This window comes from Liolophura sinensis, chromosome 7 (assembly GCF_032854445.1).
Source record: "Liolophura sinensis isolate JHLJ2023 chromosome 7, CUHK_Ljap_v2, whole genome shotgun sequence".
In the NCBI taxonomy this organism is placed as follows: Eukaryota; Metazoa; Mollusca; class Polyplacophora; order Chitonida; family Chitonidae; genus Liolophura; species Liolophura sinensis.
This window is the reverse complement of record NC_088301.1, coordinates 20,048,077-20,074,578: the sequence shown is the minus strand read 5'-3', so window position 1 is coordinate 20,074,578 and position 26,502 is coordinate 20,048,077. Positions and strand designations below refer to the sequence as shown.

The 26,502-nt window shown below is 40.3% G+C and overlaps 1 protein-coding gene across 1 annotated transcript; it reads right to left on the bottom strand.

Moving 5' to 3' along the window:
* Positions 1 to 13,934: 13,934 nt before the first annotated feature.
* Positions 13,935 to 25,149, bottom strand: LOC135470153 (tartrate-resistant acid phosphatase type 5-like). Its single transcript, XM_064748928.1, has 6 exons — positions 24,353 to 25,149; positions 21,391 to 21,593; positions 20,301 to 20,425; positions 18,680 to 18,880; positions 17,478 to 17,625; positions 13,935 to 15,089 (listed from the first exon to the last, which is right to left on the bottom strand). Exons 1-6 carry the CDS (start codon positions 24,405 to 24,407, stop codon positions 14,844 to 14,846), a joined length of 978 nt encoding a protein of 325 aa, XP_064604998.1. The 5' UTR covers positions 24,408 to 25,149; the 3' UTR covers positions 13,935 to 14,843.
* Between the last annotated feature and the right edge of the window lie 1,353 nt (positions 25,150 to 26,502).

Sequence of the window (26,502 nt, the reverse complement as noted above, 5' to 3'; positions counted from 1 at the left end):
TTTCAAGATTTCAATATCGTCCATACAGAGAAAACATACGAAGAAACATTCCTTGATATCCCGGGAAAACAGTTTACACACATTTTAGCAAAGGTTTGTTTGCAAAAGCAAGAGATTTCATGAAATAATTAATGCACGATATGCTGCACATATGCAGAACATTGTACACATATGGACTTGGCAGTTCCCAAATATCAAAGTGTATGGAATGAAAGGAAAGTGTTTGACAGGATCACTAAGAGATTTCATTGATTTATTTAAATATAGTTATTTATTTTTTATTGGTGCATGTTTTATGCCGAACTGCCTTTGAGGCGTTAAAACATCAATCAATTAAATAAAGAAATCAATGGAAGTGTTTGTCATTTATTTATTGTCATGTTATTGTATGATGAATATGATGACAACACAACATTTTGAGTAATTCTAAACCAGTAAATTGCAATAAACATCACTGCATTTTTTAATCTAAGTCTGTTTAAAGTAAAAAAAAAAGCCAAAATATGAAGTATAGTTCATCTGAAAGACAACTAAAAACTATGCGTAAAAATCCTTATTTTTTCTTGACAACTTTGTTTCAATAATCTTTTTACTAACAAGTAAGTAGAGTTATTCCAACATCCAGTGTCGTGATTACAGTTGAAAAAACTTCCCATAACACTGTTCCTAAACACTGGTAAAAGGGTCCATAAAGCTTACCTCAGAATTCAAAGATTTGAACGCCTTTAACTCTCTTTACGAAAAAAATAATTGAAAGTATCCTTACGCATAGTTTTAAGTAGTCCATTAAATTATGCCCACTTCGACTTTTAGAGGTCTTTTCCTTTAAGACATGGTGTCAGAGGGTGTATTTCGCCATTTACGTGTTGACCGCTTAACAGTCAAATTTATGTGTCAGAAGATGTAGATCTATTCTGTTTACATGGTTCACACGGGAGAGCACTAGGTTAGTCGTCTTTTAAGTCAAGTTTGCCTAAAGGGTAGTGGTACCACAATGACGTATACCGTTTAAGAACAGGCATCTTTCAGACTGAAATACTGGCACAGTTTTCGTTTATTGTAGGCAGTGTTTTCTACCCATAAGTGCGTTTAGAACAGGTTAGCATTGTCCTTTTTGAATCGAAGTTAGGGTTATCGGCCAGGACTCAAAGCCTTGTGCATCAACAAAATATATACAGTTTGGAGGTTAGGCATTGTTTTATGTGTGAATGTATGCTAAGTGTGATGACAACTCAGCGTTTTGAGTAATTCTAGACTAGTGACTAGTGACGTCTAACATTGCAATTAACATTTCTAATATATTGCAATTAACATTTCTAATATATTGCAATTAACATCACTGCATATTTTTTTACTCTTTTTTCTTAATTCTGAGTAAGTTATGATGCCTGGGAACGTGTAAATTGCTACCATTTATGCATTTACATGAACTGTTAGAATATAACAATGACTGAGGTAAAATGACAAGAGGCCGAATTTCACCGGTTAAGTGTGACCATTTGCCAGCTATCACACTGTCGTTGCTGTTGTGGTCTTACTCTCTATGTAGTATGTCTTTTATTATTTTGGTAAGAAAATTTAAATAGCCAAATCGTTCATTGTCACGGCTATGTGCTGATGTTCATTTTCAGAATCTGTGCTATGATATGAGTTCTTTTTTACTCTCTTTGCGGATGAGGGGAGGAGTCATACTAAATGTCCTGCTTATTACACGGCAAAAACTGATAGGCATATACATGTCAAAATAAAAACGGTTATTTTACCACTCTGGTAGACATTTCACATGTTTTCTATAAAACACCAATATTTTGGAGAAATTGTTGAAATGATTAACCGAAAACGTCAATGTTATAAAAAGGAAGCCAGCCTATGTTTTAATAAAAAACGTATGCGTGTATAGTCCCACCATATACATGTAACGCGTTTTTGGATAAGACCTCTGTGCTCTAATAAAAACAGCAAGGCGTTTGCACATTAATGAGTGTGCATTTATAAATACATGTCATGCGTCGTTAATATTTGCAGTGTATATGTAGTTTACACAAAAACGTTAACCTAAAGTCGGGAGACCGGGATCGAATGCCGCCCGTTTAATGACGTTTCCTGTTGAAAACAATCCATTTGAAGTATTTTAAAGATTGAAAAGGGTACAATCATTTACAGACATTTTATTCAAATACCCTCTAAAGCCTCCCCTGGAACGACCGCTTTGGTGGCCATACGGTCGAAGTCGGGAGACCTCGATCAAACCCAGGGTTGGGTCATACCAAAGACTCTAAGAATTGCACTTGCTGCTGCCTCCTTTGAAAAGGTTTCAGAAAGGTAACATCACTGGTTGGCCTGGTGTCAGTATAATGTGAGTAGGTGGGGGTGTCAGGACTGATGTCTTCGGCATGATACTTTAGTGGCGGCTGCAGTTTGACGCTGCCACAAGAAGACGCACCATATATGTACACACACCTAATGACTCTTCGTTGTCATATGACCGAGGACGTCAATCTCCAAGCATACATATATATTAACCCGGCACAGTCAATCTCTCCAAAAGAAACAAGGTGTTAAATTTAACAGAAAATCGTCTGAGTGAAACTAGAATGTATTCTGTTATTACGGCAGATTATTCTGTTACATATAGAACACATAATCGAATAATTCAACACTGGAATGGTATTAGGCTAGTTGGATATGTTGAATGTGACACGTTACAATGCTGAAAGTGACACATTATAATCTTATAATAACAGAATATATTCTGGCATGCCTTTTTCTTTTCTTTTTTTTTCTTCTTCGTTTTTTAAACAGAGCGTAACAGAGGTATATGTAGTATTATGTTAGGACAATTTAACCACTTCAACCCTGATTCCTGTTTCCACAGCCTCCTCCCGCTTATTTGGCAAACTTTAGGAACCCTTGCTGGATAGAGAGAGTTAATGGGAACACCTACAACATTGAACACGGCGATTTTCATGGCCGTGTTAGGTGTCTACCCTACTTTTTCTTGGCCGGATTTCAGAAGTGCGCTACCACAGATCTTTACCGTCGATTAATACTTCATCCCGAAATTCACTCACCTTGTAGGAAAGAACCGCAATGGTGGACCTGGGGAAGAAAACACATTGGAAGAGCAAATGGTGGGTTCAGTGTTAGAAGGCATACATGTGGGGGCACATCGACAAATATCCAAGATGATTTTCACGTCAAGTCTTCTTAAGCTCAAAGCAGGATAATTGCTTTAATTCACTGTCGTTTTCGACCAAATCTCACAATAAGAAAGCCAAATTATCCATCATCCAAAAATTAGCAACATAAAGGCATTATCCCATTCACCATTTTTGTGAACCATTAATTCTGAAATCGTTTCACTTTGTTTTTTAAAAAAAAAACTGCTGAAGTTGAACCAAACAGTATTGTCTCTTCTGCTTTTCATTAATAACTGGTCCGCAAATGCACATGTGCTGGTCTCCAATTTCACCTGTGCTGGTTCCTAATATCACCTGTGCTGGTCCCTAATTAAACCTGTACTGGTCCCTAATTTCACTTGTGCAGTTCATTAATTTCACGTGTGCTGGTTCCCAATTTTACCTGTGGTGATCCCTAATTTCACCTGTGCTGCTCCTCCTTTTCACTTGTGCTGCACCCCATTTTCATCCGTGTTGTACTGCACCCCAATTTCATCCCATTTACACCAGTGCTGCTCTCTGATTTCACCAGTGCTGCTCCCCAGTTTCACTCGATTTCATCTGTGCTGCTCCCCAGTTTCACCTGTGCTGCAGCCCAAATTTCTTCCGTGCTGCTCCCTAATATTACCTGTGCTGCTCCCCAATTTCACCTGTGCTGCTCCTCATTTTCACATGTGCTGCACCCCAATTTCATCCCAATTTCACCAGTGCTGCTCTCTGATTTCACCAGTGCTGCTCCCCTAATTTCAAATGTGCTGCACCCCGATTTCACCTGTGCTGCTCCCTAAATTCACCTGTGCTGCTCCCCGTATCACCTGTGCTGCTCAATAATTTCACCTGTGCTGCTCCCCAATTTCACCTGTGCTGCACCCCAATTTCATTCGTGCTCTGCTGCACCCCAATTTCATCCCAATTTCACCTGTGTTGCCCCCCAATTTCACCTGTGTTGCACCCCGATTTCACCTGTGCTGCTCCCTAAATTCACCTGTGCTGCTCCCGGTTTCACCTCTGCTGCAGCCCAAATTTCTCCCGTGCTGCTCCCTAATTTCACCTGTGCTGCTCCCCATTTTCACCTGTGCTGCTCGCCAATTTCATCCCAGTTTCACCAGTGCTGCTCTCTGATTTTACTAGTGCTGCTCCCCAGTTTCATCTGTGCTGCTCCCTAATTTCACCTGTGCTGCTCCCAAATTTCACCTGTGCTGCTCCCCAATTTCACCTGTGCTGTCGTCAATTTCACATGTTCACCTGTGTTGCTCTCCAATTTAGCTGTGCTAGTCCACAATTTAAAATCTTCACCTCTATTGGTCCCCATTGTCTCCTGCTCACCTGTACTGGTCACCAATTCCACATATTCACCTGCACTGGTCCCCAATTCTCCTGCTCATCTGTGCTGGTCCTTAACTTCACCTGTGCTTGTCCCAAATTCTACCTGCGCACCTTTTCTGGTCCTGACTTCCCCTGCTCACTTGTGCTGGTCTCCTGTTCCCTGTTGGCAAATGGTCCGCAGTTTGACCTGCTGACGAGTGTTAATACCCAGATTCACCTTGGTAGTTCCCTTTTTGTCCTGTTCACCAGTGCTGTTCCAAATGTCACCTGCTTAACTGTATTGGTCGCCTCAGTGAAGCAGCATTAGATAAAAGGGTGGTGGACATCCGTCGTGCAACAAGGAGGCACACGAACGTGCACTCTAAGGACGTCTTCGTCATATGACTGAAAAAGTGTTAAGTACGTTATATTCAAAGCACTCACTCACTCTCTCCCTCTTAGGGATCAACTACATGTAGTTATCAGATTAACTTAATATCTGTTTATATTTATTTATTGTGTTTAGTAAAAGGGGAGATGAAGAATTACCTGGAATGTTTTGACAAGGCGGCGAGAAGTATAGCGTTGACTTCCAGTTACAACACCGCGATGTCCGAGTACCGAAAAGACATCACAGGTAAAAGGAACTTAAAACAGCACCTAAGTGAGAAGATTCCTCAGGGTGCTTGATAAGGGTCAGTGGTTTCCTTCGGTTTTCTACACGTGGCCTTAAAAAATTTTAAATTAATAAATAGAACAGACCCGACTGGTTTCACTGCATCAGCGGAGAAGGCTCATTGTATTACCAGAAAGTTCTTTGTATTACCAAAAGGTTCATTGGTATATACACTTATGTATGTATACGTGTATGTACAAAAGAAATGGACATGTGTACAATTACTTTGCATGTATGTATCAAGAATAAATATCAAAGTTGTGGCCTCCGTGGCTCAGTTGGTTAGCACGCCAGTGCGGCGCAATGGCCCAGGAGCCTCTCACCAATGCGGTTGGTGTGAGTTCAAGTCCAGCTCATGCTGGCTTCCTCTCCGCTTTCCTCTTCCTCTCTTTAAGATCGGCATACACGGGAGTTTAAAACCCCTCAACTCGACTGTTTTGTCTGGTCATAAGAGCTCGTATATGCAAAATCGCGACACGACTCAGCTGGAGTTGTACTCCATTCGTTACATGCACGTGTATGCCGTGTCGGTCTTAAAATCGTATGGCCATCAGCGAGTGGGGCCAACTCCGTACAACCAGATGAGCTGAGTTCGATTTTAAGTTATGCATACCGTTTATGCCGATTTATTTATTTATTTGATTGGTGTTTTACGCCGTACTCAAGAATATTTCACTTATACGACGACGGCCAGCATTATGGTGGGTGGAAACCGGAAACAGCCTGGGGGAAACCCACGACCATCCGCAGGTTGCTGCCAGACCTTCCCACTTACGGCCGGAGAGGAAGCCAGCATGAGCAGGACTTGAACTCACAGCGACCGCATTGGTGAGAGGCTCCTGGGTCATTGCGCTGCGCTAGCGCCCTAACCGACTGAGCCCCCCCCCTCCCCCCCACCCCTCCCCCCACCCCCGTTTATGCCGAGCTTTATACTCAAACGTAGCCTATTCTTAAGCTAAGTATACTGTGTATACCGAGCTTTACGCACATACGTAACTGCCATGGCGACATATGACAGCTAGGTATACACGACAGCTTAAGACGCAACTCCACTCAACTGGTACCGAGTTGGTGCCTGTTGCATACGATATTAAGATTGTCCGGCATACGCGTAACAACTGGATATAGTCGAACCACGTTGTTGTTTTTCCCCCACGAGAGCCTGGGTAGTACCCGACGCAATAGTCGAGCTGAGTTGAGTTGGGTCTTAAGCTCCCGTGCATAAGGCGAGAGCAAACTCAACTCGTAGTCTTTGTAAAACAGGCATCTGCTGGGCTTCTGATTCCCCCTGTCCATAAAGCTGACCAACGTCATATAAATGAAAAATATCATAAATCAAATAAATCGATACATATATATAATGTCAAAATTTAACTTTTCTTTGTACAGTCGACGCCAGTCCAGAGACAGCTTTTACCATCAAAGGGGATTGGGACGGCCCACCATTTGGCTATTCTGTGCCAAATCAACTTAATACCACTACCATTCATTTAATTCATCATTTACTGCCGAACGCCAAGATCATATTCTTAATGCGCAACCCTACAAACAGGTAACGAAAATTCACGGGAAACTCCTCTTCTCTTCTTTCTACGAACTACTACAGACCCACACCCCTAAACACCTCACATGCGCCCACTTCGGTTCTTGCAAAGAGTAACTTTATGCCTTCAGGGTCTACTGTGTCTGTTGTCTATTTTTATGTGCCATATACACATACATGGTTCCAAACATAAGTATACCCCCCCCCCCCCCCATTATGGAAGTGTTATAATTAAACGAATATCCAGTATTTTACAGGTTAAAAACCCGAAATTGCCATCCTTTCTGATCCATTAATGTTTGTAGAAGATACGTTGTGTTAAGCAAGGATCATATGAGTCCTGCAAAATTTTGTATAGGTTTTCTTGTGGGTTTTGTTGTTTTTTTTTTAAAGCAACACCAATTACCCTGAATTTGGGGATTCTGGTTCGTATATTGCCAATACTGTTGATCAATATACGGCAAATCTGTTATTGCAGCAGATTGTTCTGTAAAATATAACACATATTCTATTAATTTAACAAATATTCTATAAGACAAACAAAATATTATGTTGAATGTGACAGAATATTGTGCTATAATAACAGAATACATTCTAGCATCTGTTAAAATTTAAGACTGTATATGAACAGGAGGTCAGTGCCCTGTCTAACGCTCTGAATTTGCTTTCCTTTTGGATGTTTAAAAGAATATACTGGAGATTTTTGGCAAACATCCGTAATCAAATCAAATTGTCTGTATTTACCAAGAATAGCACAAATTAAAGCTGTTGGCAAATCTGCACATCGTTAATTTTAACTTTGGAGAATGAATGTCGGTCAGTCGATCCAATGTTAAAATTACCGATGTGGTGTTAGGCCATAATCGTTCATTCATTCTTCAATATTTATTAAATTCATGTGGTTCATTTTGTGTAACCACCGATCAAGCACGCATCAACTGGATGCATGCATAAAGATTTCCTTTATTCCTAATGGCAGTGATAGTTACTTGTCACACAGTAACGGTTTGAAATGTTTTACGATTTTGTGTGCAGATTCACACTGTAGTCCATTGGATAAAGTTCGAAACGCTCCTTGGTCCATGCATAAATTTTGCCATCCTACATAGGCATAGCAGCTCATGCTTGCTTCCTCTCCCGGGGGAAACACAAGACCATCCACAGGTTGCTGGAAGACCTTCCCACGTAGGTTCATGGGTTTCCTCTGGGCTCTGCCCGGTTACCACCCATCATAATGCTGGCCGCAGTCGTATAAGCGAAATATTCTTGAGTACGGCGTAAAACACCAATCAAATAAATAAATAAATACATAGGCTAGGATGGGATATATATGTATGTATTCTCTAAATTAACTTATTTTCGTTATTTTTAGGATATTCTCGGATTATTTGTTTTACACAATAGGAGAAAAGAGCGTATTTGATTTTCACAACAAAGTCAAGCAAGCTGTGTCCACATTCGAGGAATGTCGTCGGGGAAGAGACGAGCCCGAGTGTGTCCATGAGCTAAGGGACAGAAACCTTCCGGTAAAGAATCGATATACACACAAAAATCACTATTCTCCTAAATTTACATAAAATATAGGCTATTATTATTTTAAATTTAACAAAGGGGACCTTCGTGGCTCAGTTGGTTAGCGCGCTAGCGCAGCGTAAAGACACAGGAGCTTCTCACCAATGCGGCCGATGTAAGTTCAAGTCCAGCTCATGCCGGCTTCCTCTCTGATCATAAGTGGCGGAGGCCTGCCATCAACCTGCGGATGGTCATGGGTTTCCCCCAGGTTATGCCTGGTTTCCTGCCACCATAATGCTGGCCGCCGTCGTGTAGGAAACAGGAATCAAATAAATAAACAAATAAATAAATTTAACAAAGGACCTGGCATGGTAGGGCGGGGAATCGGCCCGAGTGCAAGAAAGCAATGTATAGGACATAAAGTCGAGTGATAGCCTGTTCCAGTCACAATGAAATATCTTTTTGCGCTAAACACTGAAGAGTGGAGAAAAATTACAGCAGCTCAAATGTAGCTTTTTGAAAAATTCTTGAACACGCAGTTATGCAGCAATCAGTTAAACACATGTAACAGATGTTCAGCCTTATACTTCCATCACGCATAACATGTTAATTATAATGATAGCTGGAGGACCACATTTGCTCTCATCCAGGATTCAGGTATGATTTCGCTATAGTTGTCACACGCTACGTAATGCCATGGCTTAACAATTATCCACTCTAATCCATGATAACACTTATTGAATGCCAGAAACCCTATTCACAAAAAAAGTTTGTTGCCAAATATTCGAACTCTTCCTGAACTCAGGTGCAACCTGTTCTCCATATTGACTTCGTTAGTTCACTCTATCATGGATGGTGTCTGAGAGACTACGACAGAAACACGGATTTTAAACTTACCAAAATTTGATAAAACTTATCACATTATAAAGTTTATTTTTTACACGTGAAGACAAAATTCAACCAAAACAAAACTTTCACAGCACGTAGAAACTACACACAGAAAAGTTTCAGTAAAGATATTTTTCTCGTCAACGTTGATCTTCACACTGTAAATTAAAACCACACAGCCTTTTTCTATCGAAAAATTGGCGTTTTTGATCGAGTGTGCATTTTTGGCATTTTCGCTGAGCAACCATTAATTTTATGGGTGATTCGACCAAGTTTTATACTTCTGATTTGGAAATTTACAGGGATTTTGAAACTTGCATTTTCTTACCGATTCTCCGCCTTTCGCCAGGTGTTTTGTTTTTCATAGTGTAAAGGAGAGGTTCCGCTAACCGTTTACGTAAGTGTGATAGGGTACAGTTCGGCGTTCCCGGAGAAGTCAGATCTCGCCAGCATAAATATGTTCTGCCTGGGACTATTATATACTAGTCCCAGGTTCTGCTAACTGATGTTGTTGTTTTATGCGTCAAAGAACAGAGACCAATCGACCATGAACGAAGTTCACTCTATCTTGAACACGCCCTGAAAGCAGACAAATTTGGGTATTTAGAATCCTCCTACTCTTACAGACAAGAAAGTGTTCACGTTTACAGTATAGGTGAGACCAATGATCTGCGCATAAGTCCTCTCAAAGTGAATTTTGCAGAGGATCTCGCCAGCCCCTGACGTCACCACACGTACACGTTCACTTATGACGTAGCCAGACCTTTGTTACTCTCCGTGTCTCTTTCTTTTTAAAGGTTTAACGCCTTCGTCTACCGCTGAACCTTGTTTCGTACCGAGTCAAATCGCATTCGAGGGATTTGACCCGGCATCGGGTTACACAATAAACTCCAAGACGAAGGTGTTAAAGTCTATTCTACGCACAAAAATGAAGAAAATGGGGCAAAAACGACATACTTCATGCTGTCGTTCCCTGTCCCTCCTACCAGAGGTCACGCGTTTTAGACCAATCAGCGACAAGCATAGGCCATTGACCTAGATAGTTCAGAGTTGTGAATGTATGACGTCGTGTCTCATTGTTGCGTGTAGTGGGGAGTTTATTGTAAATGTATTCTGGTGTCATACCGCCGAGCTCAGATTGAAACAAATGTTTCTTTTCTCTGGGTGTAAAATATATCAAGTGTAAAAAACATAAGCGATATCTATAAACTGCTCGAAATAACACTTTTATGGTCGAAGGAAATTCCGATAGTTTAGTTTTATGTCAATCATATAAGCAAATCTAACAAGTAAACAAACTCAGATTCTGTTATTTGTAATCACAAACAGCATAAAATGATAATACTTGTGGAGGGAAACCTACCGGCTGGTGTGCTGCGTGACATATTAGATGTTGTTTGAAAGGTCATCTCTGTTTAATATTTATATTTGCACATGGCCCGCAACGAACAGCGGAAACACCTGTGTCTCCAGTTTAAGAGGACCAATCACGTAACAATAACAGCGAATGACGTCACAGGATTGGGAAGGCTGGGTGGGCAACACCTGTGTTTACGCATAATATTACGTATAATAATCATAAGTGCCCTTAGTTACAACAAAGCAGCTCGATATTCTCGTTGTTCTGTCTGTCGGTCAGTCGGTCGGTCAAATTTTGGACATTTTGACATAGGCCAATTAACGAGGGTCATTAGTGTAAGATGACGTCAACTTTTGGGGGAATGTCATAGTTTTGACTAATTTTCGCATGTTTTCTGCCACGAAACATACATGTAGATATAATAAACACTGGCTGTCAATGGTAGCCTCTTTATAACGGTAAGCTTTGTCAATAGCTATCCCAAATTTGACAGTGACATCTGTTGCGATTGAAATACGTCTGCAAGAAAACAAGAATCGAAATGAAGAGAAATTTACAATTATGATTTTTAAGAAAGAAAGAAAAGACATATATGGAAATTGTTTTCTTCACAGGTGAGGATTTGGGTGAGTGTGTACAGCGTGTTCATAGAAAAATGGCTGGCTGTTTTCCCACGACATCAATTCCTGTTCTTAACAACAGAGTATTATAAAACAAACACACTCGACACACTATTCAAAGTGTTTGATTTTTTAGATCTAGGTAAGTAGAATAGGCGACAATATTGCCATACTTCATTCACAATGATATTTCTGATTAAAGTATGGACAAAATAGGATTATTCCTCTTCAAAAAATATGTGTGGAATTGCCAATTTTGGGTAACAATCTACTAAAAAAATATGTATTTGTGATTCAAAGTAAAACCCATGAAAAAAGTAATTATTCTCTCCACACTCGATATTTGTCTGAAATAAAGCGTTATTTTTATTTTTTGTCTGTGTCGAATGTCTTAGAGGTGCCCACAACCGAAGTTCAACAAAACATGACCATACCACGCAGGTATAACAACATACAGGAAAAAAACGTGACCTTCATGGAAATGCTGCCTGAAACACGGGATTTGCTCAACAAATTTTATGCACCTTGGAACCAAAGACTTGCGAAGCTGCTGGGACACGCGCGATTTTTGTGGGCGGAGTAGACACCGGATCTGTAAGCAGATATTCACGAGGGTTTGGTTTTACGGTATTAAGAAGACGAAATGTCATGCATTTTAACAACTGACATTTGCAATAGCTGTGACATCGATGTCGCCATCCACCCAAGCCTGGCTTTCAGCGAGTGAATATCCGTGGACAAGAAGAGAGGACGTCTGAAAGTGGACAGACAGCCAGATAGATAAAACGATTTATAAGCGCTGCTTTCCACAGTTTATGCCGTGTTACATACGTGCCTGGACGGGAACCTGTATTGGAGGCTGTTACACGCATTTTTGACAATTATACCCACGAGTTCAAGATACTGGGAGAGGGACAAATATAGGCACAAATCTTGGTTTCTGAAATTAGTCATTTTCTGTGGGGGAGGGGGAAGTTATGAATACTGATTCTCACTCTTTAGGTTGATGTGGCCAACAGTTAGGATATTAGAGAAAAAATTTTGAAAATCGATCTTTTAATTATTGACTTACAATATTCAGAAGTTGCAGAATGGTTATGCTTTGTTTTTTGTTTTTGTTGTTGTTGTTTTGTTTTTTTAATTTTTAACAAACATCAGAAAATTCTTTCTAGTCTTGACTTCATGGTCATATCTGTTTATTTCCAATTTGGCTTGAATGTTTTATGCACGTAGTTGCTATCTGGAGAATGCGCAGTCCTAGTACATACAAAGCAAAGCAATGTACGAACTACGTAAAAGAAGCCTTTTACGTCATAGGTATAGCGGTATAAAGGATACAATTTTTATTTATTTATTTATTTATATGATTGGTGTTTAACGTCGTACTTCAGAATATTTCACTTATACCATGGAAACCGTACAGAGCCCGGGGGGAAATCAACAACCATCCGCAGGTTGCTAGAAGACCTTCATACGTACGGCCAGAGAGGAAGCCAGCATGAGCTAGACTTGCTTACTCTTATACTTGACAGTTTCATCCGTCTCCCACCATTCAACAGCAAGGGTCAATAACGGGGGGTAGACAGGGAAAAAATAATCTGAGAATAAAAAAAGTCATTGAGATGTGATGCTTGATTTCCCATTCTTTTGTTTTCGTTTGTCTATGCCAGGAAAATGTGATATCCTTTACATGCTAGTATCATTTGCATGTTATTTTTCAAGGGGCATAGGAAGCCAATAAAAAGTGCGGTAGTGGACTGAGGGTGGGCGTGGGGATGGGGTCACTCCCCAACCAACGAGGCGAGGGTCCAGTGGCCAAGTTACCGGATTGCTTTCATACTTTACGTATACCTAATTTTTTGTTTACTTAGACTGACAGGTGTCAGCTGGAAAACATTTAATTAACAGCACATGCGCATAAATTGAATAGTGTTATTTACACGCGTGCATTAACCACTCCGTAGCCAGCATTCAGAGGGTAGGTGGGGATTCCTACAAAGAGAAGAGTAACAACAATCGCAACCAATTATGGGCGAGGGCCCAGGGCCACCTACGCTGAAAAAATTAATCTGTTAAATTTAACGTAAAGTCTGTTGTCTAAGTGGTGCTAGAATGTATTCTGTTATTATAACACAATACTTTGTCAACATAATTCAACATAATATTCTGTTGGTCTAATAGAAATGTTATGTTTAATCAATAGAATATGTGTGTTATACTTAACAGAACAATCTGCTGCAATAACAGAATACACTCTAGCATCACTCAGATAACAGGCATTTTTTTGAGTGTAGAGTGTGGGATTTCTGAGATTGCAGACGCCCAGAGACCCTTCAATGGGGCAAATACAGCATTGAGTTTCTTCTATAATGTTTGATATATATACGCAGCCAAAAAAGAAATGCATGTGTAATCTGTTTGAATTCAAAGTAAAATAATTATTTTAATAAGCTGTCATTTTTAGCCAAATTACAGGAGGAAGTCAGGATGTCAGTAATTATCAACGAACAAAAATGGACAAGTGGGCGTTCAACCCGGTATTCGGTGTTACCTCCGTTTGCCAATTCATTTCAGACTTGGTTTTACGCCGTACTCAAGAATATGTCACTTATACGACGGCGACCAGCATTATGGTGGGAGGAAACCGGGAAGAGCTTGGGGGAAACCCACGACCATCAGCAGGTTTCTGGAATACCTCCCCATTTACGGCCGGAGAGGAAGCCAGCATGAGCTGGTGAATATAATTCAAAAATAAAAATGAATACATGCAGGACGTGAAAACAAGTTTGTAAGAAAATGACTCGCATGTATACATGTATCAATAATTATATAATGAACGAATTGCCGGAAATCATAGTGGAACCCAGTATTTTATTATAAAACCACCGAATGTACACATTCAGAATAGAAACTAGACTTTGTAGCAAATATTGTGAATCTTCCATTGGCAGTAATCACAAATGAAGGCCCGTTTTTGTGAAGAAGATTTATTCGTTAATAGCTCGTATGTGCAAGCCAGAGACATATTATTCTTTCTGAACCACATTAATACAATTCCTGTAGTTTTGTCACCTATCATTTGGCCGGTGCTAATAGTTCTGGGCCCAGTTGTTCGAAGGTGTACTAGTTAATACTAGTGTGAAGTCAGATTTTATATTTAAAATTTTAACCACAATCAGCAACCAATGCAGTTCTCCAAAGTCAAAATATAACAGCTGCAGTTTTAGTTCACATTTAATATACTGCCATCACTATACCAAATTTTGTACAGAAATCTTGAGCAACACTGAGGTCACGATGATGGGTGTCACAAACCACAAAAAGTACTGCGTCAACCATTGTATCTAATAATACTTCACACACGCGTTCTATTTATTTAAAATTATCTGCCACACGATTCCAACCAAGACCTGAACCAATTCAATGATGAAGTATTTCCCCGCGAGGACACTAGTGGTGAAGCTAGGCCTGAACAAATCTATGTGCGTCTCACAGTCTCCAAAGGTCAAACTTGTATGGTGTTCGCAGTGGTCGCTTGTCTATATCGAGCATAGAGAGCAGCACATGCGCTGTAAAGAGTATGATCGTAGACCCCCCAGGACCATCAGTCCGACGTCATGATGGATTAGCGCTTTGTACAGTTGGTGACTGAAATTTGACTGTTCAAAAGTCAATTGGATTAGTTTAACGTTACATCAATCAAAATTCGTCACAGTAACAAACACCACATGGTGAATTCACGCCTTAAATATGCGTATACCTAAACACGGGGTAGCATTGCATGGGAATACAACAAGGCGCCTTCAGCATCCACAAAGGTCAAATTCATCGATTTCATGTCCGCTTGCACGAAGGCGAATCCTCCTAACGTGAGGATATTTGCGCCATGGTACTTCAGAGAGCCCGTGGGAACGTCGTTGATATGCTTCGTGCTGGGGTCTACCACATCAGCAGCACCAATGACATAGTAGTCCACCGTTGTGTTTAACATACTGTACTCCAGGTGCTGAAACAAAGAACGTAAGTAAACATTACAGAAAGTAATTCATCTTAGTGCGCATAAAGTAAAAAACTACGTGTGCCTCAAATGAAAGAGGTCGTACGTGTGAAGGTCTTCCAGCAAAAACACCAATCAAATAAATAATAAATCAAATTAAAGGCAACACAGAATTTGGTCCAGAAAGTATTTCTTTTTCACATTTGTACAACGTTGAACCCCATGTATTTATTCATTCATTCATTCATTTTTTACATTTCTTTTAGCCAAAAATTTTTTTCTAAAGTGGGGTTTTCAGGCCACACCTTTTTTAAAACATTTTTGGCGCCAGAAAATGCACCAAAAGTTAATTGAATTATTATAAGGTAGTTCATCAGAAATGGTTTGTCCGAAGTCAAAGTATAACAGCAGCAGATTTAGTCTGTATTTAATATACTGTTAGGCAATTATTTTTGGAATAAGTATAAGATTGAAGACTTGGTTTAAAGTTAAATCTGGTATTAAGAAACACATTTAAACAACCGGGCCTTGCAGACAAATAAGGGAAATTCTTCAGAAAAAAATGCTATGACGTCACATGACTGAAATGTGATCTGAAAATGTTATCGTATTTCATCATAATTGAAATGCCTTCTGCGTGTATAGCACAGAGAAAATTCTCCCAAAAAAAAAGAATTAAAAGTATAAGTTATAGATACAATTTTGCCCAGCCTATGAATCCAGGCGATTATCAAAAACGCTACTTTTGTGAGTGTGTGTGTTAAGATTTTGTCTATACTCAGATGCTAAGCGCAAAAAAAAAAAGTTGACCGCAAAACGTTGATCTGTTTTTGTGATTGGAAGGTGGTTGTTAATCTATACACTCTGAACCACAGCTTGTCAGTAAGGATATGTCTACTTTAGTTCTCTAATGTTCATCCGCCCGGGACAAATTCTGAGGCAAGGTTTATACTAGAAGCTCGTAGCATCCTGTGCAGTGATGTAATGGCCCTGGGACTTCAGCAGTGCAATTTTTTTAGAGCTGAAAAGCAATCCAGAACTTTGAAAGATCTGCGAGCCCGGTGACAGTGGGGTATGGGCGGGTGCCAAGAGTGCTGCTGCATCAGGGACCGTCAGTGACACTTAACTATTGCGTTGTATTAATATTCGAAAAGTTACCTAACTGAGCTCGACTAACTCCGTATGGCCCGGGTTCAAGTGGTACAGCTTAACGTCAGACAAGCGATGTCTAATGTCACGCACAGCGCACATTCTTTGTTGTATGCTTCATTAGCGGTTTGAATGGACATCTTTCAAAACAACAGAATCTTTCTCAGGCATTTCACATTTGAGTTTTCAAGCATTATTTGAAAAGTTTACTTCAAAACATGGGAGTGAAAGGCTTGTTTTTCATTTCTTAATACGTAGTATATGATGTGACCTAACATGCAAAACTACAAAAAAAGTTTATCAGCTGTCTTCCTTGTCATAAAAATAGCTGTAAACTGCAGTTTTCGTAAGGCCGGACAGAATTGGGGGTGCTAAGCACATCTCATGTTTTCGGCATGCTCACTGATGACGTCATTTCAAAAATATTTCCGACCATTGACGGAAAATATGTATAAAATAAAGGGCTTATCAAGAAACACAAAATATGCCTCAAGAATGGAATTGTTTTTTTGCATATCTGCCTTCATGTTCACGACTATACTCTTTGTTTTATAGTACCGTTTCATGTATCCCCTAAGTCTTCAAACAGTTCGTTATATTATTAAATATGTTAAGAACTATTGATATTTGTATCGCTTTGGTATTGGTCTTCCAGCAGACGAACTGGTCTAGAGGCAATACGAATATAAACAATTCATAAAATATAAATATTAGGGTAGAGGACAAGAATTAGGGTGTAGGACAAGTATTAGGGCACAGGCCAAGTATTAGGGTACAGGTTAAGTATGAGGGTATAGGCCAAGTATTAGGGCGTAGGCCAAGTGTCAGGGTATAAGCGCAAAGTATTGGGATATATATATTTAGGCCAAGTATTAGAGTATAGGCCCAGTATTAGGGTATAGGCCAAGTATTAGGTAGATCGATAGAGTGTCAGCATGTACTTTTATGCGATACAGAGTTCTGCTGAAAACACTTTATTAATATGCTGGCATTGGGACTGGCGCGCAACAATAAAACTCCGCCATATTATGACAGGATCACTGTTGGAAACAACGATGAACTCCAAACAAAGTAAAATCAATGACAACAAGACAAAAACCAATGACAAGACAAATCAAATGAGAACAAAACAAAAGCAATGCCAAAAAGACAAGACAAATGAGACAATACAAATGACCACAAGACAAAAGCAATGCCAACAAGACACACCCATTGCCAACAAGAGAAAACCAATGCCAACAGTATTACCTGAAGATTGTGGTCGTGGCCGTTCAGGTATGCTGTGGCGTTGTACTTGTGTAACATGGGCATCAGTCGATCCACCAGACATTTGGTTGGTCCATGCTCAGAGATTGACCACACCGGGAAATGACCAGCTACCACCAGGTATAAACCTCTGGAAAGGAATGAATTAAGACACGATTCATGTTTGTGCCATGGAATACAGACAGAAGTCCGAAGTGGGACGTATTATGTTATTTCAATGACATCCCAATGCAGCGTCAACAGCACGACGTTACAATAAGTAGACCAAATACGTAACAGATGAAACCGCATTACGCATCATAAGACTATGTCACACTGCCGCCACCTGTTGTGAGGGGAAAATCTGGTGGCACGCCCATTAGAATATGAGTTAAAAACACACAAAATGATGACCTAAAGAATACATCTCACGTTCCAGCCATCAGAGGGCCATGGCTGAATGGTGGGGCAGTCCCTCACCCCTTCCCAACACCACTACCCATTCCACCCAAAGCTAAAATTAGGTCAGAACAGGTACGACTGCAGTCAGTTTTACGGATGGAAGAAACTGGAGTGTCCGGGCTAAACCGATCCCATTTGGCAAGTTATTCACGCACTTTCCAGCGCGTAACTTACAGATATTTACACCGCATTGGTGGAATATTAAGACAAGGGGTTTTCAACGAACGTTATATAGGCAAACCGTCCCAGCAGCCTCGTTCAACGCTTACTGCCATAAGCCCCCAAGACAGTAAGAGCGGTGATGACAAGACCACATTTTCAGTAATACTAGACCAGTGATGTCTAATAAATTGCTTTTAACATCACTGCATTTTTTTTTTACCGAATTTTGTTTAAGCCATGGTGCTGGCGGAGGGGGCGCGGGTGTAAATTGCTACTGTTTATGCATTTACATGAACAGTTAGAATAAAACCCTGACAAGAAAAAAATGACGGGGCCATATTTCACCAGTTACGTGTGACTATTTCCCACCTAACGCACTGTTGTTGCTGCTCGGGTTTTACTCTCTAATGCTGTACGTCTTTAATTATACCGGACTCAAAAACTTTCATTTAAATGATGACGATTATATCATGTGCAGTACGTTATATCTGTCCATTTAACCCCTTTCGTCTTTAATATGGAATCATGACATATTGGTATCTGTTCCTCTGTATTTGCGCTACAACGTTGAAAGTACTCACTTGCTAGACTGCAGCTTTGACTCTAGCCACGCCCACTGATCCTCTGCTAATTGAACGTCATCAGGCTCCGACGGCGGTTCAGAGCTTGCGTCTGATTTGGTGTTGCCACAAAGAGTGACAGTGTCAATCATGATGATGTCAACAAAAGAGGTGGAGCCTGGTATTGGCATTGACAGGGAGTAGTAGAGTTCAGGGAAATTCCTATAAGTGAACGTCAAAAACGTAAAATACGTAGACAAAATAAGCATTTTCATAACAAAGTCTTTTTGAAACCGGCAAATTAAAGAATTCCAATGCAATCTCATAATAGCAGATCAATAAAAAGTTTTTCTTGTATTTATTCCAATAGTGTTTTACGCCAAATTAACAACATTTTACTCATACAAGGGTGGCCAGTATTATGATTGGAGGAAACCAGACTCGGGGGAACCCCACTACCATCTACAGGTTACTAAGAGATCATCGCACGTACGATGGGATACAGTCCAAATGACAAGTATAATGGCTGTGTAATCGATGTGACAGAGATCGCATGGTCATTGCTTATTTTACTAGAGAAACTGCCGATACAAGGAAAACCCATCTTCCTGTCAATAAACCGATTCCACGCTAATGGCTCTGTGATCAACCTTGCCTTACTACACTAATAAAGTCTTCAGAACCCTGCCCTTTCGACAGCCAATGGCATTCCTGTCCGCGAACTTGCATCAGGTCATTTTCAGTCAATCAGTAATCGTCCCTTATAAGTGCGTATTTTCTTGTTTCACAGCAACAAAAACATGTACGTTCGGACCCGATTTATTCCTTTACACAACATTATACAACAGCAATAACCAGTGCTCAGAACGGTGCTTTTATTGAAACGAACAGGCAGCGGAAAGTCACTGTCCTATGAGGCTATACCGGTGATGGCGAAAGAGGGCGAAAGAGGGCGAAAGTAGGCCGATATAGCCTATGTCGCCACTAATATCTATCAAAACTATTTTGCCTCAAAATGATTTATTTCATGTAAATGGTAGAGCAGTGAATGCAGTGTCGTAGCTATAGTATATATGCCTAAAGACACGACATAAAAGTCGCAACGCTGCAAAATCTGGAGAAGTGGGCAACTGATGCAGTAAAAAGTGCCGGATGTAGTTTCTGGTACACTAAGCGGTTTTAAGGGGCACACAGAAATTCCAGTGTTTCAAATGTAGGATACTACGGCTGAACCTTCGCAAAATCCTTTTGCTGAAGCTGCATGGTGGTTTCTCGAAGCTTAAACCTCCAAAGATGAGTGAGATATTCTTCTCCTGACCCTATTAATTGTTTAGATGGAATAAATATTACATTCTGTAGCCGGATCTGAACAGCATCTTGCATGCATAGATTCTCAGTGTATAGGCTGTTTTCAGCCGATCTGGTTTTGAAAGCACAATGCTGTAAAAGGTTTTGTTATAGGAGTTTTTGAGACCCCATAGACAACATTGCGTTGTTATCGGATGTTAATACCATCTACTTAGCATTTACCATCGCTTGGATATCTCGGTGTGTGCTATTTGGGCCGATCTGGGTTTGACAGCCGAATGATATGCCGGTACATCGTTTTTTGTCCGGACTGTTAACACCATCTGGCACTTACCATCGCTTGGACTTCTTGGTGTAGGCTATCTGAGCTGAAACATTCCCGTAATGATCGTGGTTGCCGGCCAACACATACCAAGGAATCTGCAACGATGGGTTCTTGAACACAGACTCAAATGTTTGCTGAAACACAATGATATAGGTTCAAGCATAAGAAACGTTATACCCGTTAAATACTCTCTTAACAATATTTTCAATAGCATTTTCAATTTGTAATCAGTTGCAAGTTGCGAAAGTCAGGATGACAAGAATGTACGCAAATGTATTCTGGAAACAATGTTTAATTGTTAGAAGGATATTTCTGTAACTGTTGGTGAAATATGGTGCCATTCCTCGGGGTCCAGACTGAATTTTCCTTTGCTATCTTACCATGCATTGGTAATCTCACGAGCTTCCCTACAAATATTCATCGTAAGGGCAGAAATATATGTACATGTATGCTTTTGGTTGAACGTCGTACTTACCAACTTTTTATCAACACATACATGTAGGTCAAACGGGAAAGAACAAGTCGACAGGGACTTCATTCCGGCCTTATAGTCATTCGTTTGTTTGTTTGTATGTACTGAATGTGTGTATGCTTGGGGTTTAACGTCGTACTTAACTGTTTCTCAGTCATATGACGACGAGGACTCATTATGTGTGTGTACATAAACCGTGTCTTCTTGTCGCAGGGCCCCTTCATGCCGCCAAAGTGCTGCCTAAACTGAACTATCATACTGAAGACACCAGATACAAAACCCTATCCAATCACTTTATACTAATACCGGGCCAACTGGTCGTGTTTTCTTGATCTGGCCTCTCCTTGCTGAGCTCCAAGCGAGGCAGCAGCAAATACCAAGTCTCTGGTATGATCCGTTCGGGCTCTGATCCCGTGTCTCCCAGCTTCGAGGTGGACGCCTCAAGCATTAGGCCATCGATGCGGTCAGAGGTAGAAAGGAAATACAGACTACACAACCTAAGCCTAAATTACTCACGGATTGGAGGGGGGGGGGGGGGGAATCCCCGTGCATGTAAATTTTCAATCGATACGTGATGCGACATCTGCAGCAGAAAATAATAGTAATAGTAATGCATACAACACTAACCTCAAATCTTGGGTCATCGACATCTTTTACACCTTTCCAGTAGAAATTATCCCCCAGGGCGAGGATGAATTGGCTACCGTGGTCCCGAACGAAGATTCCCATCTGGGTTGCCACGGCATGTTCGAAGGGTGATTGATACGGGAAAAACGAGATTCCGCCGAAATCTCCGAGTACGGTGAAATTAAGAGCATTGCTGACAAATGCTGTGAAAAGACAGGAATGCATGAATGTTAACCGCTGCATACAGAGGGGCATGGGTTTCCTGTCACCCTGACCCTTATGTTGCCCACTGTCGTATAAGTGAAATATTCTCGATTAAGGCGCAAAAACGCATCATATACACAAAAAAAGTTGAAAAAAAATTGCTCTCTTGTATCTGTATACTGTTAGCTTTAAAGCTTATACTATCCACTGATTCCTTAATTATTTAACTTGCTGAAATTTTGATTAAAACAAAGGTTGACCTTTAAACAGTTTTTCTGCACCTCTACCATCAATAACATTATCTCTTGATTTTATCTGGGGGAAATATGCCTGTCACACAACTATATTTATTTAGGGGAAATATGCCTGTCACAAAACTATATTTATTTTTAGATGGAAATATGCCTGTCACACAACTATATTTATTTGGGGGAAATATGCCTGTCACACAACTATATTTATTTGGGGGAAATATGCCTGGCACACAACTATATTTATTTGGGGGAAATATGCCAGCCACACAACTATATTTATTTGGGGGAAATATGCCTGGCACACAACTATATTTAACAAAAAAGCCTATTTCGTATGATATATTGGTGAACATACTCCTTACAGCGCACGTGCCACTCTTAGGATAACTTTACACCACTGCCACCACTAGACACTCTTGGCCTTTGGAGTCTGAGCGACGATGGTTAGAGCCATGCTGAACCCATATTAGATGGAGGGAATGCATCTGTGTACAGCATTTTTAGAAACAAACGTTGAGGCAGAGTTCTGAGGGGTTACTGACATCGCTTCCTGCCTCATCACCGTGACCCAAGTGGACTCGGCGTTGTTCAAGATTTCTGTACAATTTTGCTAGTGATGGCAGTGATGTAGAGCAAACGTAGAAAGCGGCGCATGCGCTGTAAGGAGTAGGACTGGTGGATTATGAAAGCCGTCCTTGGCAGTCAATTCATTTGAAAATTTCGTGCCTTGGGCATCGTGTTTTAGTGAAACCCGTCCCATGACCACCCACCCCAACCCTAACAAAGAGACACGATCTCAGTTTTACCAATATAAAGTTGACAGCGGCGTTAGCCTATACATACGCGCAAAAAATAATTTCTTAATTTTAACAGATCTATTTTTATTACATAATACTGTGTTATATTCAACATTACATCCTGTTAGTCCAATGCCATCTTCATGCTGAATTAATACAATAAGTGTGCTATATTTAACAGAATACTTTCAACCATCACTAGCTCAGACAACAGACTTTCTCTAAACTTAACAGGGTACGAGAATAAAACGTTTTGTGTGTGCATTATGGGCGTTTCTGTCATATTTTTGTTAATGGCTACACGTGTATTTCTCGTTACATAAAAATTCCCTTTTCTCAATATGTCTCAACATAACCCGTTAGTCTTTGCGCTTCTGTACCTATATTAGGCCCCTCGACAAGAATAACTTACTATCAAATAATAATTTGTTAAAAAATCTAAGCATAGATATCAACTGTTCCCGAGGTTAAATTTACACATGGTTAATAGCATGTGACTTGACACTAAGCTATTGTATAGTGGTGTGTGGAGTATGTGGCTCGTCCGAATTAGTCTACATACGTCATTTCACTAAGTACACTGCAAATGCAAACTGCACGTAGTCCAACTGTAGAGGCCGTAGAGTGCTCCCGTACGGGAAGGCCAAAGCAAGATTAGCATGCGCTGTGAAATATAAATGCCAGTTCATGAACACTTAATGAATGTCGCTCGTGACTTCGACAGATGACTGCATGCAAATTTGGGCAAATAAGCTATCATAATAAGAAAGTAACAACTGTATTTTGGGAGTTCTACTCTCTGTACCGACCCAGATATATGTGTGTTTTTGGTGTAAGGGTTTCCTATCTTCTTGCTGATAAGTATGTCATGATGTATATGCATATGACTATACATGCACTCGTGGGTAAGGCGTTTGCGCAATGTTTACAATATGTCGGTTATTCTACAGACTGGTGTTGAACACTTACAATTGTTAGACTATAAAATATGCGTGTTTATGCAGTATGGCTAAGCACTGCAAATCATATGGGCCCATATAGAAAGTGATACCCTGCGACCAACTACTACCTCTCACGTTGATCAAAGCAGGCGGTTAACATTTTCTTGTCTCAAGTTTGGTATGTAACCTGAATATATATAATAAGAGAGTTAGATGGGTCTGTTTTTTTTTTCTTCCTTATACGTATGCCCAGTTTCCTCCAACAAATTCCTAACAAAGGTTATGTATGTATGTATGTGTGTGTGTATATGTATGTATGCTAGCGGATTTACGTCCTACTTCACAATGTTTCAGTCATATGACAACGAGTCTTTCGTCGGTGTGTTTATAAATACTGTCTTCTTGTAGAAGGACGAGTCCAAGCCGTAAAAGCGCTGCCGCCATTCAATTATCATGCCCAAGACACCAGATATGACACCCCATCCGGTCACATCCTTGTGACACCGAGACAACCAACCTGTCGTGTTTTCTTGCTCTACACCTCTCACTGCTGAGCGCGAAGCAAGACAGCAAGGTTGTGTATGGGTGGAATCATACCAAAAACGAAGATTTTTTAAATGTAATCTAACGATGGATGATATCGCATTTGGGGAAAATTCTTGGGAACAGCTCTATGCTACAGTCAAATAAATAAGTAAGTAAGCAAATAAATAGTTAAATAAATAAATACAGGCCTAATAAGAAAATAAAAACGTTTGTTCCTTACCGGACGTTGATGATACTGTTACGAAGAAAGCCACACATCTGATGAGAAGCGCCATATCTGATCCTTCAGCTCATAGACCTTGTGATGATGTTGATATCAGAGAGATTATACTCTGATCAGTAACTAAGCATTGTTCATCAGCGGGTGAAATGAGGTCGGTGAATGGTCCAGTGACCTGCTTGAAACTTGAACAGCCTCTCTAAGTGAAGGTTACACATTAGATATGTATGCCGTTACGCGTACTGACACGCCCGTGTGACTACACGTGTGACGTTTGGGTCTCTACAAAGCGACGCTGCCCGTGACCCCCTAACAGTGCACTAATATATCCACCCGTTGCTGGATGATCTCAGGGGCAGAAATACACGATCTATGGCCAGATAGCAGAGACAGACCTACAGATACGTGACAACGACACCAAAAATATGTCCTGGTTTTCCGGGACAAACGATCATGTGATGTAAAACAGGCCCGTATATACACAAAAAGTGGGTATTCATCCAAAGTTAACCGGATTCGACTGAAAAGTTGTTTGTTAAACCCCTATATACATGGATATGTATGACTAGCGAATACCTTTCATGGGAGATCAGGAAGCTAAAACCTTGCATGTGATCAAGTCGTGAATGTTTGAGCATTCAAATCACTACGATCAATTTTAAACAGCTATTTTTAAGCGATATATACTTTCTCATCATACAACTCGGAGCTCTTCCTTGTTTATACGGGTACCCCTGATGCAAAGAAACTTTTCCATTCACTGCTCTGGAGTTTAAATACAAACCTTGTCTGCGTAGTAATGTCAAGCCATGATCACCTGACAACCATAGCTTCATTAAGTTTACTTACCTTACTTTGACAAATATACACATATATATATATATATATATATATATATATATATATATATATATATATATATATATATATATATATATATCTCATGTGGCTATACATTTCAACTTGTCTACACTGTACATCTGGATTGCAAAGGTCCGACGACAGACAAACTGAATTTGTCAAAAAAAGTTAATGTAAAATCTTTTTTGAAGCTTACATTTACTCAATTCCTTGTGACCTTAATTACCCTACATTTCCTAAACTTAAAGTTATCAAAAATATAAACTGCTCGTCAGTAACATCCCGATATCTATAGGTGCAACGGTTGATGTTGTAGAATCGTTGTTGTTGTTGTAGTAACTGTTCTGGACCAAATAGAAACATAAAACCTTCGTCTTTGTGTTGACACTGCATTCATGAAACACAATATACCCATTAGGTTTATGTCATTCGACATAACTTTATTATTGTTATTAAGTATCATTATGGGTAAGCCTATATGTATACGTGATATTTTTTAGAAAATGTAGTGACTATCTCTGTCTCCTATTTCACGAATCACAACAACTATAACCCATCAAAATAACCCTCGTGCACCTCCATGTCCGAGGTGGTATGCCCGCCAACACGGCGCAATGCCTCAGGAGCCTCTCACCACTGCGGTCGCTATGAGTTCAAGTCCAGCCCATGCTGGCTTCTTCTCCGGCCTACACGTGGAAAGTCTGCAGCAGCCCGCGGCTGGTCGTGGATTTACTCGGTTTTCTCCCACCTAAGGCCGTCGTCATATAAGTGAAATATTCTTGAGTACGGCGTAAACCATAAATCAACTAAATAACACTCACAACACAAAGTTTAAGAATTAATCCGTTGATTCAACGTGTTTTCCCTAAACTATATATCTAGGGCTATATCACTGAGTAATTTTACACCCATGCATTCTGGGGAAATCCCACCAGGTTTTTTTGTTCTGTTCTCTGGTTGGTTTGTAGGCCTATAACGTGTGTTTTTGGGAGCGGCTTAAATTTCGCTGTGGACATGCCACATGATAAAGCTGAGATTCCTTACATGCGGTAGCGGTATACGGTACGCGGTATGTGGTACGCGGCAAAAAATCGAAATAGTTAAAATAAGTTGCAATGATTCCATAGGTACGGTCGCGGATCCGTTTTTTCATGCGGAAACGTATACGGCAAAATCAATCGCACCATGTAGCGATCGGTGCGGTATGCGTTTTCAAAACCCGACAGGGTATCCCAAGAAATGATGGGGTGGGGTGTTTCCCCGACACGTGGTCGGAACTTGTTTAAATT